Source organism: Populus alba, chromosome 2, assembly GCF_005239225.2.
Source record: "Populus alba chromosome 2, ASM523922v2, whole genome shotgun sequence".
NCBI lineage: Eukaryota > Viridiplantae > Streptophyta > Magnoliopsida > Malpighiales > Salicaceae > Populus > Populus alba.
In genome coordinates, this window is record NC_133285.1 from 4,494,507 (window position 1) to 4,506,927 (window position 12,421).

Consider the following 12,421-nt stretch of genomic DNA (forward strand, 5'->3'; position numbering starts at 1 on the left):
ACCAATTAAAAAAGATAAAAAAAAAAAGAAGAAGAAGAAGAAGCTGATGGACTATGCTAGGCTTACTAAGAAAGCACAGACGTGTGGGTCAGGATAGACTCGTTTGTGAACTTCTATATCCATCTTTTTTTTATTAAAAATAAATAAATAAATTATATCTACATTACCTCTCACGCGTTAATTACCAAGTTACAATACATTTCAGTTTATTTAGTTTTTGTTAATAAGTGCTTCATTAACAAATTGAATTGATAAGGGTCTGGATCGATAAAGTTAAAACAGTAGAGGGACCGTAAGGGTCATATTACCTTTGACTTAATTCATTTGGTTACGAAGAGGACAGGCCTGTGATGTGCGAGTTGAACTCGTCAACCTATGACCGTTGGATTGGAGATTTGTGACTTCAGCAGCTAGTCCATCATCCATGTCGGTGATCCCTTACCACGTGTGGTCTTCAGGTCTTCAGGCAAGCCTTGGGTTGGTCCTTCAATTATAAAAAAAGGTTTAGCTGGATATCCAAAGAAAATATAATTTTCAATTAGGTCTGTAATATAGTCGTAGATTTTTACCATATCTCTCCATCCTTGTCTGTTAATAAATTATAACTTTCTAAAAAAAAAATCCTGTATAAATTTGCATTTTTTTGGCAATAAAGGAAATGTTTTTTTTATTTATTATTTTTTATAAAAAAAACTCTTCATGCCCATGCTCATCATGCTCAATATCTAATTCATTTAAAATTTATTTTTTATTTATTTTTTATATATAAAATATTTATTTTTTAATATATTTTTAATATGTGTAATCTCTTAATATATTTTAATTTTTTTTTTGTTAAGAAAAACAATATTTAATCTGGAGCAGAGCGACATTGCAAAAACTATTATTTAGATAAGAGATTTGTTTGGGACATGCTTGAAACGGTTTTTTTTTTTTTAATTATTTTTTTTAAAAAAATTTATATTTTAAATTATTTTAATATATTAATACAAAAATAATTTTTAAAAATAAAATAGATTTAGCATTTTCTGTTCATTAGCTCCAGTCCCTGAACCCCTTTCAGAGGGTTTTACAAACAGACGATGTTGCCCTCTTCACTCAAGTTATCAAGAGTAGCGACGGCCACCGTGGCCCGAACAGCCCGGTTGGGACTCACCTCCTTCAAACTATCTTCATCATCGCCATATAGATTGATCCATGATGGAATCATCAAAAGCCCAAATGCAAACCCAGTTGCTCTTCAAATGATTGACTACGCTCTATCTCTTGCCAAATCTCAAAGATCAGGTTTCGTTTACATTTCTACATAATTTCTCTCTCTTTCTTGATTCCCCTTTTCACTTATCGATTGATTATGCAGATGAATCGCATGCCCAAGCTATGTTAGTCCTAGAGCAGTGCCTCTCTTCTCAATCTAGTGAAAACCAAGATGTGGTTACCCATAATTCAAAGGGAATGGTCCTGCTTGCTATGTCTAGCTTATTATCTGCAAGGTCTTTCATTTCCCCCCTTTTCTATTTAACTTGGTTTTATAAATATTGATTTTGCATGTTGGAAATGTTGTATTGATTTTTAATCTGGTGTTATTTAGAGGAAGTTATGATGATGCAATGGAAAAACTGCAAAATATTCAAGATTTAATACACTCTCATTTGGATGTTAGAGGTGGGTGATTGTGACTTCTATCTGTATTTCTTTCTCTTACAATTAACATTGGCTTGCTGAGTTTTGGTTATGCAATGGAAATGCCGTTGTTGTTGTTGTTTTTGTTATAGTTGCTGCAATGGAAGCTCTTGTTGGGCTCAATTTAGAGATGGGGAATGTAAGTTTCTTTTAAGACTATATTTTTTTGTGTATTTTACAATAACCCAGTTTTCTATTTACGAGTTAAAAAATTTATCCGGAGATGGTTCCCCCTTATATAGGATGATACTTCATCAGTGCTCGCAGATAAATGCTTAGAACTCTTAGGAAAAGTTGAATTAAAAAATAGTGATGAGGGCTCTGAGGTTGCAAGTGCTCGGGCTAAAGCAATCAAAGGGCTAGCTGAGCTTGTCCAAGGCAATCTTGAATCAGGTTCACGTAAAACCATTTCTACATTTTAGTTAATCTATTTGATGTTGTTCTCGTTTGTTTCATTGTTGAATTCTGGGCTGTGTCTGTCCAGCTGAACCATTCTTCCAAGGATTTCTGGACAATAAAGGCTGCATTGGTGAGCATCACTTTGGTTTTAAGAAATTTTAGTAGACAATTGCAGACTGCATTTTGATATCCTGGTGTATAGGAAATGCTGCTTTATCATATGGAGAATTCTTGCATGCCACGAGAAACTTTTCACTGGCAAAGGACTTCTACCAGAAGGTTATTCATGAGGTGGCTAAAAAAAAAGACTTTACAGATATCCGTGCCCTGGCAGCTTGTAATATGGCTTCAGAGGAAGTTCTGCTTGCAGCTACCTGTGCCTTGGGACAGCTTGAGGTGCACATGGGGTATGCTTAGAGTTATTTTTATGCCCTTAATTGACCATTTCATTTGTATCGCTGTCTTTTCATTCCATTTAAAACTTATATTCGTTTCAGGAACTTTGGCAATGCAGAAGAGACATTGACTAGTGCACTAAACAGAGCTGAGCAAATTTTTGGTGTGCTATTTTGAATTTGTACTTTTAATTGCATTTAATTTGGAACTTTTTGGAGTTTATCCAAGGATCTATCAGAACTCTCTATGGTTTTATTGTTGTCATGTAGGCTCTCGTCATCCCAAGGTTGGTGTAGTTTTAACCTGCCTGGCTCTCATGTTCCAGCATAAAGCAAAACAAGAGCACTCAAGTTCTCTTTTAATACAAGAGGTCAGAACCTTACCTTACGCATAGAAATACTGTCCGAATTTTAAAATTTCAATCTCTATCCTTCACTTTATTACCTCACCATCAGTTAACCTTCATGGTTTAAAATTATAACTTGGTTGATTTTGGATCATTGATCTCATCTAGCAAGTTAGAGTTCCAAGTATATTTTGGATCTAGGGACCATCATGGTAGAATATTATTTGTTTTGGCAAAGGTTATGAGGCATTACCCCGTAGTAATCAAACTTTAGATAGATAGATAAGATAGGTAGTGTCAGATTAATTTTCCTTTGGTTCATTGAGAACCTCACTTTAGTCTCTTGATCATTTCTCCTTTTCTTGAGGGAAAAAAAGAAGAAAAGAATTCAGTGTCATGTTCATTTGTTGATTGAAGTGGTCACGTACAACATTGTATAACATCAGCTTGATGCGGTCAAGTCACTGTAACTTATTTGTGTTTTCACTCTTTTGCTATGGTATGGGTCATAAATCATTGACAGGGTCTTTATAGAAGGGCAATAGAGTTGCTGAAAGCTCCACCTCTGGACTTAGAAGGTATATGAAGTTGATTTTTTTTCCCTCTCATGCAAGTACAGTACTCATTTTGTTTTTGATTGCGCAGTTAACAGCACAATGAGATGTAGGATGGATGTCATTGCTCTTGCAAGAGGTACGGTTGACTATTTAACTGCTTAGATATGCATTTTGATATTCTTTTGGTATTGATATGAATATCGTGCCAATTGTCCTAGTTAACCATTTTATCAAGCCTGTCCTTGTTCACTTCTCTGAAGCCTTGAATGTTGTGGCCTCTGCTGTGAATCCTGTCCCTAAACAACCATTCAGGCATCATTATACCTTGTTACCTTGACTTGGGTTTTGTGGTTGCAAGGCGGGTAGGTGTTCTAAGTTTGAGTGTAAATCTGGAGGTGGTTTTGTTATCTGCTTGGATTGTAGAATGCTTCAAGAGTGTTTTGTGCACAGGATGGACAATATCTGATGTCTGGAAGTGTAATTAGCTAGGAGGTTAAATTTGGAGATAACCACAATTTTAGTGTTTCTATGAGCTCCTCTTTTTCCAATACGAGTTCTTCGTGCTTTTCAGAACTATCAATCAAGTGCATTTGTTCCATAATTTTGATTACTAGTGTGGCAGTAGTTTCTTGAGAAGGGTTTAAGAACAAACACACTTGTTGATGGTATTTTAAAATTACAAGAAAAGGATTAAAAAATTGTAAAGCAAATGAACTCAAATAGAAATTTTGATAAAATACAGGCACCAGATTGTGATTTTATCTGTTCTGTGGTTGTTGCATCCCTTTAATGGTCAATTCTGTAGGTGGCTATGCAGAAACACTTTGCATTCAAGAGAACAGAAAGAGTGAAGGAGAGAAAATGAAAAGGTGGGCAGAGGCTGCATGGAGAAACCGCAGCTTGTCACTATCTGAGGCTCTGAAAATCTCAGATTCTTCCAACAGAATGCCTGTGGTAGATGCCCGAATTTGCAGAGCTTTGTAGTTTCACTTTCAGCAAAAACAGTTCAACGATGATACACCACGTGTGAGAAGCCGCTCCAAAGGCACAAATGCATCACCTCCATGTTGGGCATGAATGCGCCTGCCATGTCATTTACTTTTGTCTCTGAGATATCCACAAAGCCTTGCACATCATCCATCAGCTCGTTAAACAATCCCAAGCGATATTTGTTAGGATTGTTGTACATCGGCAAATGTATGAGATTTCCTTTCTTTTTCTATACCTATGTAAATAAAGGATGTGAAGACTGAAGAAATCTTTTGTTCCGTGGAGATTAAGGTCTACAGTGATCGTAGTGGCCATGGAGTGTGATGCCAGAATATGGTGTGCTTTTTAAGGTTTTAACCGGTTTGATTCTGGCCCCCCGATGGCCACCTCTTTGAACTGTATTGTATTGGGTGACCTGATTTTTGTGAGCCAGGACTTGGAAGGAGGAAAGACTTGAACTGAAAATGAAGCTTGTCGATAACCCGAGAACAATTGGGAGATATAAGAAAAGCTTCTCACTATTGTGAGTAAAATTGTTTAATAAATCTACTATTGTGCTATTTGAATTAAAATTACCATCGAAAACATAACTGAAAAAGAAAATAAATGAATTGATTAAGAAATGAATTTTTTATATGAAATTCACACAAATACCATTAAAAAGAAAGGGAAGAAGCCCATAAGGGTTTGTTAGGTTGCTTGTCCTTGTACTATATATGCTTAGACTTGAAAATAAGAACATGTTGTCTGTGACAGTCAATGTCCATGAGCTGGGCTATCAAAGTCCAGATGAGCTGCACTTGAGTTCTTGTTTTAGTGGTGGAAAGGACTTGTTCTTTTCTACCCCATCAGGGTTCAAATCTTACCGTACATGTCTGTTACCCCCGCAGTGCTTTACATACTCACTGAGTTTGCAGGATGTTCAGTCGGCTGTGGGATTAGTCGTGGTGCGCGCAAGCTGACCCGAACATCCATATAAATAATAAAAAAAAAAGTCCAGAAGAGTTACGCAAGCAGCAAGCTTTCTTATGAAGGCATGTGAATTATATCAAGTTTTTTTGTTTGCCCTGCTATTGGATGCCTAGTAATCTGAAAAATCACAATCCTGCAGTGGAAATCTTGCGTGAAGTAGTGACATTGTCGATTTGGAAGGAAATAGGACAGTAAATACAAGAAGTTCTTTCGGTTCTGTTTTTGATCTCCTCTTTCTCTTTTATGTCACTTTCTTTTGTTTTTTCTTCTGTATAAGATGAATCTGAAATTGTAAATTCTTTGTTCTTACAAATCCAATTTATAAACATTATTTTTATCAGTTCAGAAATATCAAAAAAAAAAAAAAAATTCTATCTATTCTGTCGGAGACTGCAAATTTGCTTGAAACAGTTTCAAAATAACGTGCTTGTATGCTGCCTGGTGCTGCTGTGGTGTGAGGTACAGATGATAATTAGTTATTGTTTTTTATTTATAAATGTTAATGGTGTTTGAGTAAATTATAGTCACCGTAAGTCGGCCGGCATTGTCTCCTACTAAATCTAAAAAGACTTCAAATTCCACATCCACGTTTAGAAAGGAGGAGGAGGAGGAAAATGCTCTAAAATAATGAGAGGGACCATTCTCCATTAACTCACCCTCCCGGCATCGGATTGACGTGGAACGGTGGAAATTGGACTTTTCCAAGTGCAGATGAGCCGTTGCTATATAATAATGGGAAGCTCCCTTTCCATGAAAAGTCTACTTTCCACAAAACTAGACTTTTCACAAGGGCACTTCCTCGAGTTGCCTGCCTGTCAGCCAGAGAATATCATTTTCACGAAAAAAAGCAACTTTCATGAAAAATAATTTTTTACATTTTTTTTATGTGTATTTATCATTAAAAATAACTAATTAATAAAAAATATTTTTCAGTTAAAAAAAAATTTAGTCTGGTTTTCAGAAAAGTATATTACTTTTATTTTGGACGAAAAACACTTTCCAAAAGTTGTGAAAAGTTTAAAAAATATCACATTATTTGCTGATTATATCAAATTCGGTTTTCAAACTCTTAATTGCTATATATTTTTTTTTGAATTTTTTTCTTCAATTTTATCTTTTAGAATTTGATTTTTATAATTGTTATTTGTTTTTTCTCTTATTATTTTTTTAATTGAAATTTTTTATCTATTAAGTTTAATCCTTTATTCTTTTGATTGTTACTTGTTTTATTTAAAATAATTTATGAAATTATTATTATTATTATTATTTTAATTTCATTATCTTTTAATTTTCTTATATTTTAGATTTGATCTTTATTATTTTAATTATTATTTATTTTATTTAAAATAATTTATGATTTCAACTTTATTTTCATCCAACTTTTTAAATAGTAATATTTTTTTCTCATTATTTTAATAAACTTGAAAAAAATTATTAATAAATTATTTTTCAGGTCATTTTTCATTACATAACCAAACATTCAAAAATATTTATTTTTTATAATACTATCAAATATAAATAAATAATTTATTTCGTGGAAATTCACCTCACAGTAAACGTGCCTTAATGATGATGAATTCCACAAGGTGGCTTCATTTCGGGGGAAAATGATTGATCCAAGGTACTTGAAGTTGCTTCGAAAATCTGGCATTCGAACCCAATTTCTTTTCTTCGAGGGAAAAACTCGTTTGGTAATATTTGCCGTACGCAATCGATCATGTTCCACGTGTGTATATATATATATATATATATATATATAAAAAAAAAAAAAAAAATTTACTCATCCTCTCTTAGAAAAATTCCTTTTTGTTTCTTTTTTATGAATACAAAGGGTTGGGAGTATTAGGAGGTGCGAAAAAAACAAAAGCTTGGCGACTTCACGCCACGAATGAAACCGAAATATCAGGTTCTTCCAGGCTTCAGCAGCCAGGCCCCCATCCTCAGTTGTTGAGTGGCTGCCACATGTGTTGCAAAAAATAATTACTTTATAAACTCTAAAATAGATTAATTCATCATGTTCTTGATTTATTTTTAATAATTATAAATTTGAGGTTTTTTATAAACTATTAAAAAACTTATATAACTGTTTATTTCAGTATTCTTGAGATTAATTCATATATATATATAAGTTGGTATAAACACCTTTCGTTAATAAAAGAATATATATATATATATATATATATATATTAATTGTATCCTTTTCAATAAGTTTTTTGTTTTCTAAGGGAATTTAAGAAGAAATGATAGCACAGGTCTTGTCCTTGTGGACATATTCAATTGTATTATTCCCACTCCATAAAGCCTTCTTCTTCTTCTTCTTCTTCTTCTTCTTCTTTTTTTAAGCTAAAAAGGCTTAAAGACTACTTTTTCTTTTTCATAAAGGCTTAATTAAAGATTAACTGTTTTAGTCAATGACCGATCAGTGCTCTCTTTGCACGAATTTCTAAGAAAAGTGGATGAGTTTTTTTCCTGTGGAAAATGCGAAGACTAGTTTAGTCTTATCTGTAGTAGAAAATGTGAAATGACATTAAACAATCTGAAAATTGCATTAATACAGTCCGGTTTTGAGCATTTGCATGTTGCTATCATTTGATGTGTCAATTTTCCAACAGGTTGGAAGTTTCTTGGAAAATTCTATGTATTAACAGTAGACAGATTGCTTATGGAAAGTGGAAACTCGCTGGAAATTTTAGCCGGTGTGCCTGCGGAAGCTGTTGGTATATATAGCATCAATGCCGCAAGACATTCTCGTGCCTGAATTCTGTATAAACTCTCTGTAGCTTCACATATTCGAGGAGATACCTATTTATTTGAAAAACCTGAAACCCAATTATGAATTATTCTCAAGTGACATCGTGCATTTGCATACCCAGGGCAATCTTATTACAACCTAAAACAAACTGGACCAGGTGATTCTTTTTACAGATATGACTTCGATTAGTGTCATTACATACATAGATTCCATCTCTGTTTCTTCCCTTTTTCAGTTTCTATCTTTCACTCATGTACTCTGTTTTATCACAGTGTTTACTGATTTCCGTTTACCTTTGCTGGTGTTTATATTTACAGCTCGAAGCCCGGCAAAGAGAGAAGAGCTGGTGAGTCACTTTCGAATCCACAGTGCTTCTTAAACAAGCATTAAGTTTCTTAAGCATAATCTCGGTCTGCTAATTATGATAAAGAATGTGCATGTGATGACAGGTCACTGGACACATGTCCCCCGCAATGTTAATATGGAGGGCCTTCGAAGTGGATATTTGTTTCCTGAGGTGCTCTCGTTGCTGTTATCATGCGCCATAACTCTTTTAGATTCGTGCTCGTTAATTCTATCAACTCATGTATTTTATTTTATTTTAAATTCGAAACATGCCCCTTAATCATTGACAATTATCTGATTGTTTTCATTCCTCGGGACCTCTTAATCAGATATCCATACGTGAGCATGAACACATCCAAAAGAACCCAAATGCAAGGTTGATAAGACTTGGAATCGGTGACACCACACAGCCTATACCAGACATCATAACGACGGCGATGGCTGAGGTGACTAGTTCCCCTCGGCCATTTGGTGAAACAGAGCTTTTGACTAATTCTGTTCTAGACTCTGTTGACATTCAAGTACCTTTTTTCTTGCAGCATGCAGATGCTCTGTCAACTACGCGAGGTTACAGAGGATATGGAGCAGAGCAGGGCAACATGGTACATATAATAGCATCTTTCGTGCTTGTGCTGCTCTTTTCTTAAAGTGATTGATAAAAAAACAAAACTCACCCCTCTTTACCATATCCCGATCCCCGCAGATTGACCTTTGTTGAGCGATGCTATAAAATGTACAAGAATAACCTCTTCATTAATTTCACTCCGACACAAATCCTTGAGCACATGAAGATGCTTGAGTGAATTGTTCGGTTCTGAGATGAAGCAGTACAGATTGATAAATTATTTCTCCGTTTTGATTTTTTTATCACTTAAGAAAATAATGGATCCCAACTTAATTGGTTTTGCTGTTGACTAGAAAATCTTTATACAACATAAATATGTGTACATTTTTTCTCGTGTTTGGTTAAGACTAGGAAAATGATACAAAAATCATGTCATGCTATCTAAAAAGGTAACGCAAGTGAGTGGTGCCCAGTTTTTTAGTGTTGTTGAAGTTGTTTTTAAAAATATTTTTTTGTTGAAAAATATATTAAAATAATTTTTAATTTTTTTTTAATATCAACATACCAAAACAATCCAAAAATATAAAAAAAATATTAATTTAAAATAAAAAAAAATAAACTTTTTTAAAACTTCAGCAAAAACGCTGCCACAAACTGAAAATAAGTGTCTGTAATGACATGGCTATGCATGCTTAGATTCGTTAAATTCAACAAATACGGAGAAAAAAGGTGTGGTAAATTTACATTAATTTTCAACAACAAACGCCGATTCTTTGCTCCAAGAGTAGCCAAAGCTTTATTATAATATTTGAAGATTTTTCTACATAGCTTAAACGGAGAACAAAACGACTCGGCCGGATTTTTTATGAAGGATATGCTTGAATTTTATTTGACTTATGACAAATGTGACGTGAGATTCAAAATCGAAAATCTAATGCTCTTGTTCGTGCTAGAATATCACAGAGTTACAAGCATGATGATTAAATCCAAATTTAAGTATGGAAAATTATTTTACGTCCTGACCAACGATGAAAGATTTAAGTTTTGTTCTTTCTTAGAGAAGAAAAAAAAATTATGTTTGTTCTTATACCCAATGGAAGAGAGAAGATTAACAGAGAAATAGACTAATTTATTATGCTGCTCAAGATCTGATCACATCTGAAAAAAATGCAATACATATCGATAAATATTGTGAGTTATTCTCTGCGAATCTGTCTGTGCACAGCACTCTTCAGCAGCTTATTCTGTCCAGCCCATATTACCAAACTAAAGTTTTGTTGCTTCTCTACACAGGAATTACGAATGGCTATTGCGGAAACGCTTTACAGAGGTACAGGAGTGAAAGGCAATGAGATTTTTGTATCTGATGGAGCACAATGTGACATTTCACGTCTTCAGGTAAACAAGAAAATGGTTACTGGTAGACAGGACTCACTGGTTAAGTGGAATATAGCCAATGCTACAATACTAAACCTCGACTTCTTGTTTTCTCTGGCAGATGCTTCTGGGTTCCAATGTGAAGGTGGCTGTTCAGGACCCTTCTTTTCCGGTAATTTTATCTGGATCTAGTTAGCCCGCAATGAACCATTCGTAGAATACAAATTAAGAATATTATGGTGTTCTTAATATTCCCATGCTGCAATGTTTTTCCACTCTGCTTTCTCTTTCGACACTTGTGGAGTTTCAGTCACCATACTGATAGGCTATATGTGCTCGAGACAGGCTTATATTGATACCAGTGTAATTGTTGGTCAATCCGGCAAGTTGGAAGATAAAACTGGGAAGTATAGCGACATTGTTTACATGAACTGTGGAGCTGAGAACAATTTTTTCCCTGACCTGTCTACTACTCCAAGGACAGATATAATATTCTTCTGCTCTCCAAACAATCCAACTGGTAGCGCTGCATCTTGGCAGCAATTAGAGCAACTGGTTGATTTTGCCAAGAGAAACGGCTCCATAATAGTTTATGACTCTGCATATGCTGCCTATATATCAGATGAAAGCCCGAGATCAATCTTTGAAATCCCTGGAGCCAAAGAGGTTTTTCATTGACAGCGATTGTTACACTAATTCTTGCCTCTGCATTTGATGTGAAGCTCCTTTTTCCTGACTGATAATCGAATTCGGTGTTCTTGTGACATAGGTTGCTATTGAGATTTCATCCTTCTCCAAATTTGCTGGGTTCACTGGCGTCCGCCTCGGCTGGACAGTGGTTCCTGAAGAGTTGAAATACTCCAACGGATTTCCTGTCATAGAAGATTTCAACCGCATTGTATGCACCTGCTTCAATGGCGCTTCAAATATTGTTCAGGCTGGAGGACTAGCATGCCTTTCTAGAGATGGTTACCAGGTGAGTTAGCGGTGTGACTGCCTCCGTTGGAAGATTTTTGTAGCATCACAAAGCTGACCTTTTCAATTAGGATTCACTCTTTTCAATACTTGTTTCAGGCTGTGTGCAATGTGGTTGACTACTACAAAGAGAACGCGAAAATACTTGTTGAAGCATTTGCATCGCTTGGATTGAAGGTCTATGGAGGCAAAAATGCCCCTTATGTGTGGGTTCATTTTCCAGGGATGAGTTCTTGGAGTGTATTCAATGAAATTCTAGAGAAAACACATGTAGTGACTGTTCCAGGTAGAGGATTTGGTCCTGGTGGTGAAGAGTATATCAGAGTTAGTGCATTTTGTCATAGAGAGAATATGATGGAAGCTTCTCTGAGGATGAAAAAATTATTTAGATGAATTTTGTATCTTGATCGCTGCATTGAGTCAAAATAAAATAATTTATGATTTAGTCCCTATGTTTTTGATGATTTTGTAATTTAGTCTTTTGGTTTTGAAAACCATAAGCTAGTCCTTTGATAAAGTTGATTGTTAATTATGTTTAAAAAATTTTAATTACTTTTTTTTAATGAATCTTTTATTTAATCTGCGGTAGGTAATATTGGAAACTTGATTTGAAATGAAGGATTTTTAGAAAAGAAAAGAGACAATTAAATTATTACGAAAAATCAATAGAGGGACTAAGTTACAAACAAATATGAAAATATAGCTAAAGACTACATATTAGGTTCTTAAAACTGAAGGGATTGACTGATTGTTTCACTAAAACATATGTACGAGGTCCAATAATCGAATGAACTGTTTTTCTTTTCACTATCTTTCATTAGAGTGATGGCTATAGTCACAACAGGTTTGAGGAAAGATGTTTTCCTGCTAAATATTGATGTGATGTATGGAGCAGGTCATCCAGATTCAAGAAAGTCTAAAATGCCTCTCTATAAATCAATAACTGAGGGAATTTGGTAACTAAAATGATGAGGCTTCTAAGCTACAGAAATAGGCCATGCGTGTTAGGTTGTTTGCCGTTAAGCATCAACCAAGAATGGACGACACCGTCCATTGACAAAGAA

The 12,421-nt window shown here is 34.7% G+C and overlaps 2 protein-coding genes across 2 annotated transcripts; both read left to right on the forward strand.

The window, feature by feature from the left end:
- The first annotated feature begins 1,012 nt into the window (after positions 1 to 1,012).
- On the forward strand, positions 1,013 to 4,728 carry LOC118049178 (uncharacterized). Its single transcript, XM_035059110.2, has 12 exons — positions 1,013 to 1,287; positions 1,361 to 1,493; positions 1,592 to 1,665; positions 1,776 to 1,822; positions 1,926 to 2,076; positions 2,168 to 2,212; positions 2,285 to 2,489; positions 2,580 to 2,641; positions 2,748 to 2,848; positions 3,348 to 3,402; positions 3,470 to 3,517; positions 4,187 to 4,728. Exons 1-12 carry the CDS (start codon positions 1,083 to 1,085, stop codon positions 4,363 to 4,365), a joined length of 1,305 nt encoding a protein of 434 aa, XP_034915001.1. The 5' UTR covers positions 1,013 to 1,082; the 3' UTR covers positions 4,366 to 4,728.
- Positions 4,729 to 7,874: 3,146 nt separating this feature from the next.
- Positions 7,875 to 11,809, forward strand: LOC118049138 (probable LL-diaminopimelate aminotransferase, chloroplastic). Its single transcript, XM_035059035.2, has 10 exons — positions 7,875 to 8,252; positions 8,413 to 8,441; positions 8,545 to 8,612; positions 8,770 to 8,886; positions 8,980 to 9,042; positions 10,299 to 10,403; positions 10,504 to 10,554; positions 10,728 to 11,048; positions 11,152 to 11,358; positions 11,457 to 11,809. The coding sequence occupies exons 1-10, from the start codon at positions 8,176 to 8,178 to the stop codon at positions 11,748 to 11,750; spliced, it is 1,332 nt and encodes a 443-aa protein (XP_034914926.1). The 5' UTR covers positions 7,875 to 8,175; the 3' UTR covers positions 11,751 to 11,809.
- Positions 11,810 to 12,421: the final 612 nt, after the last annotated feature.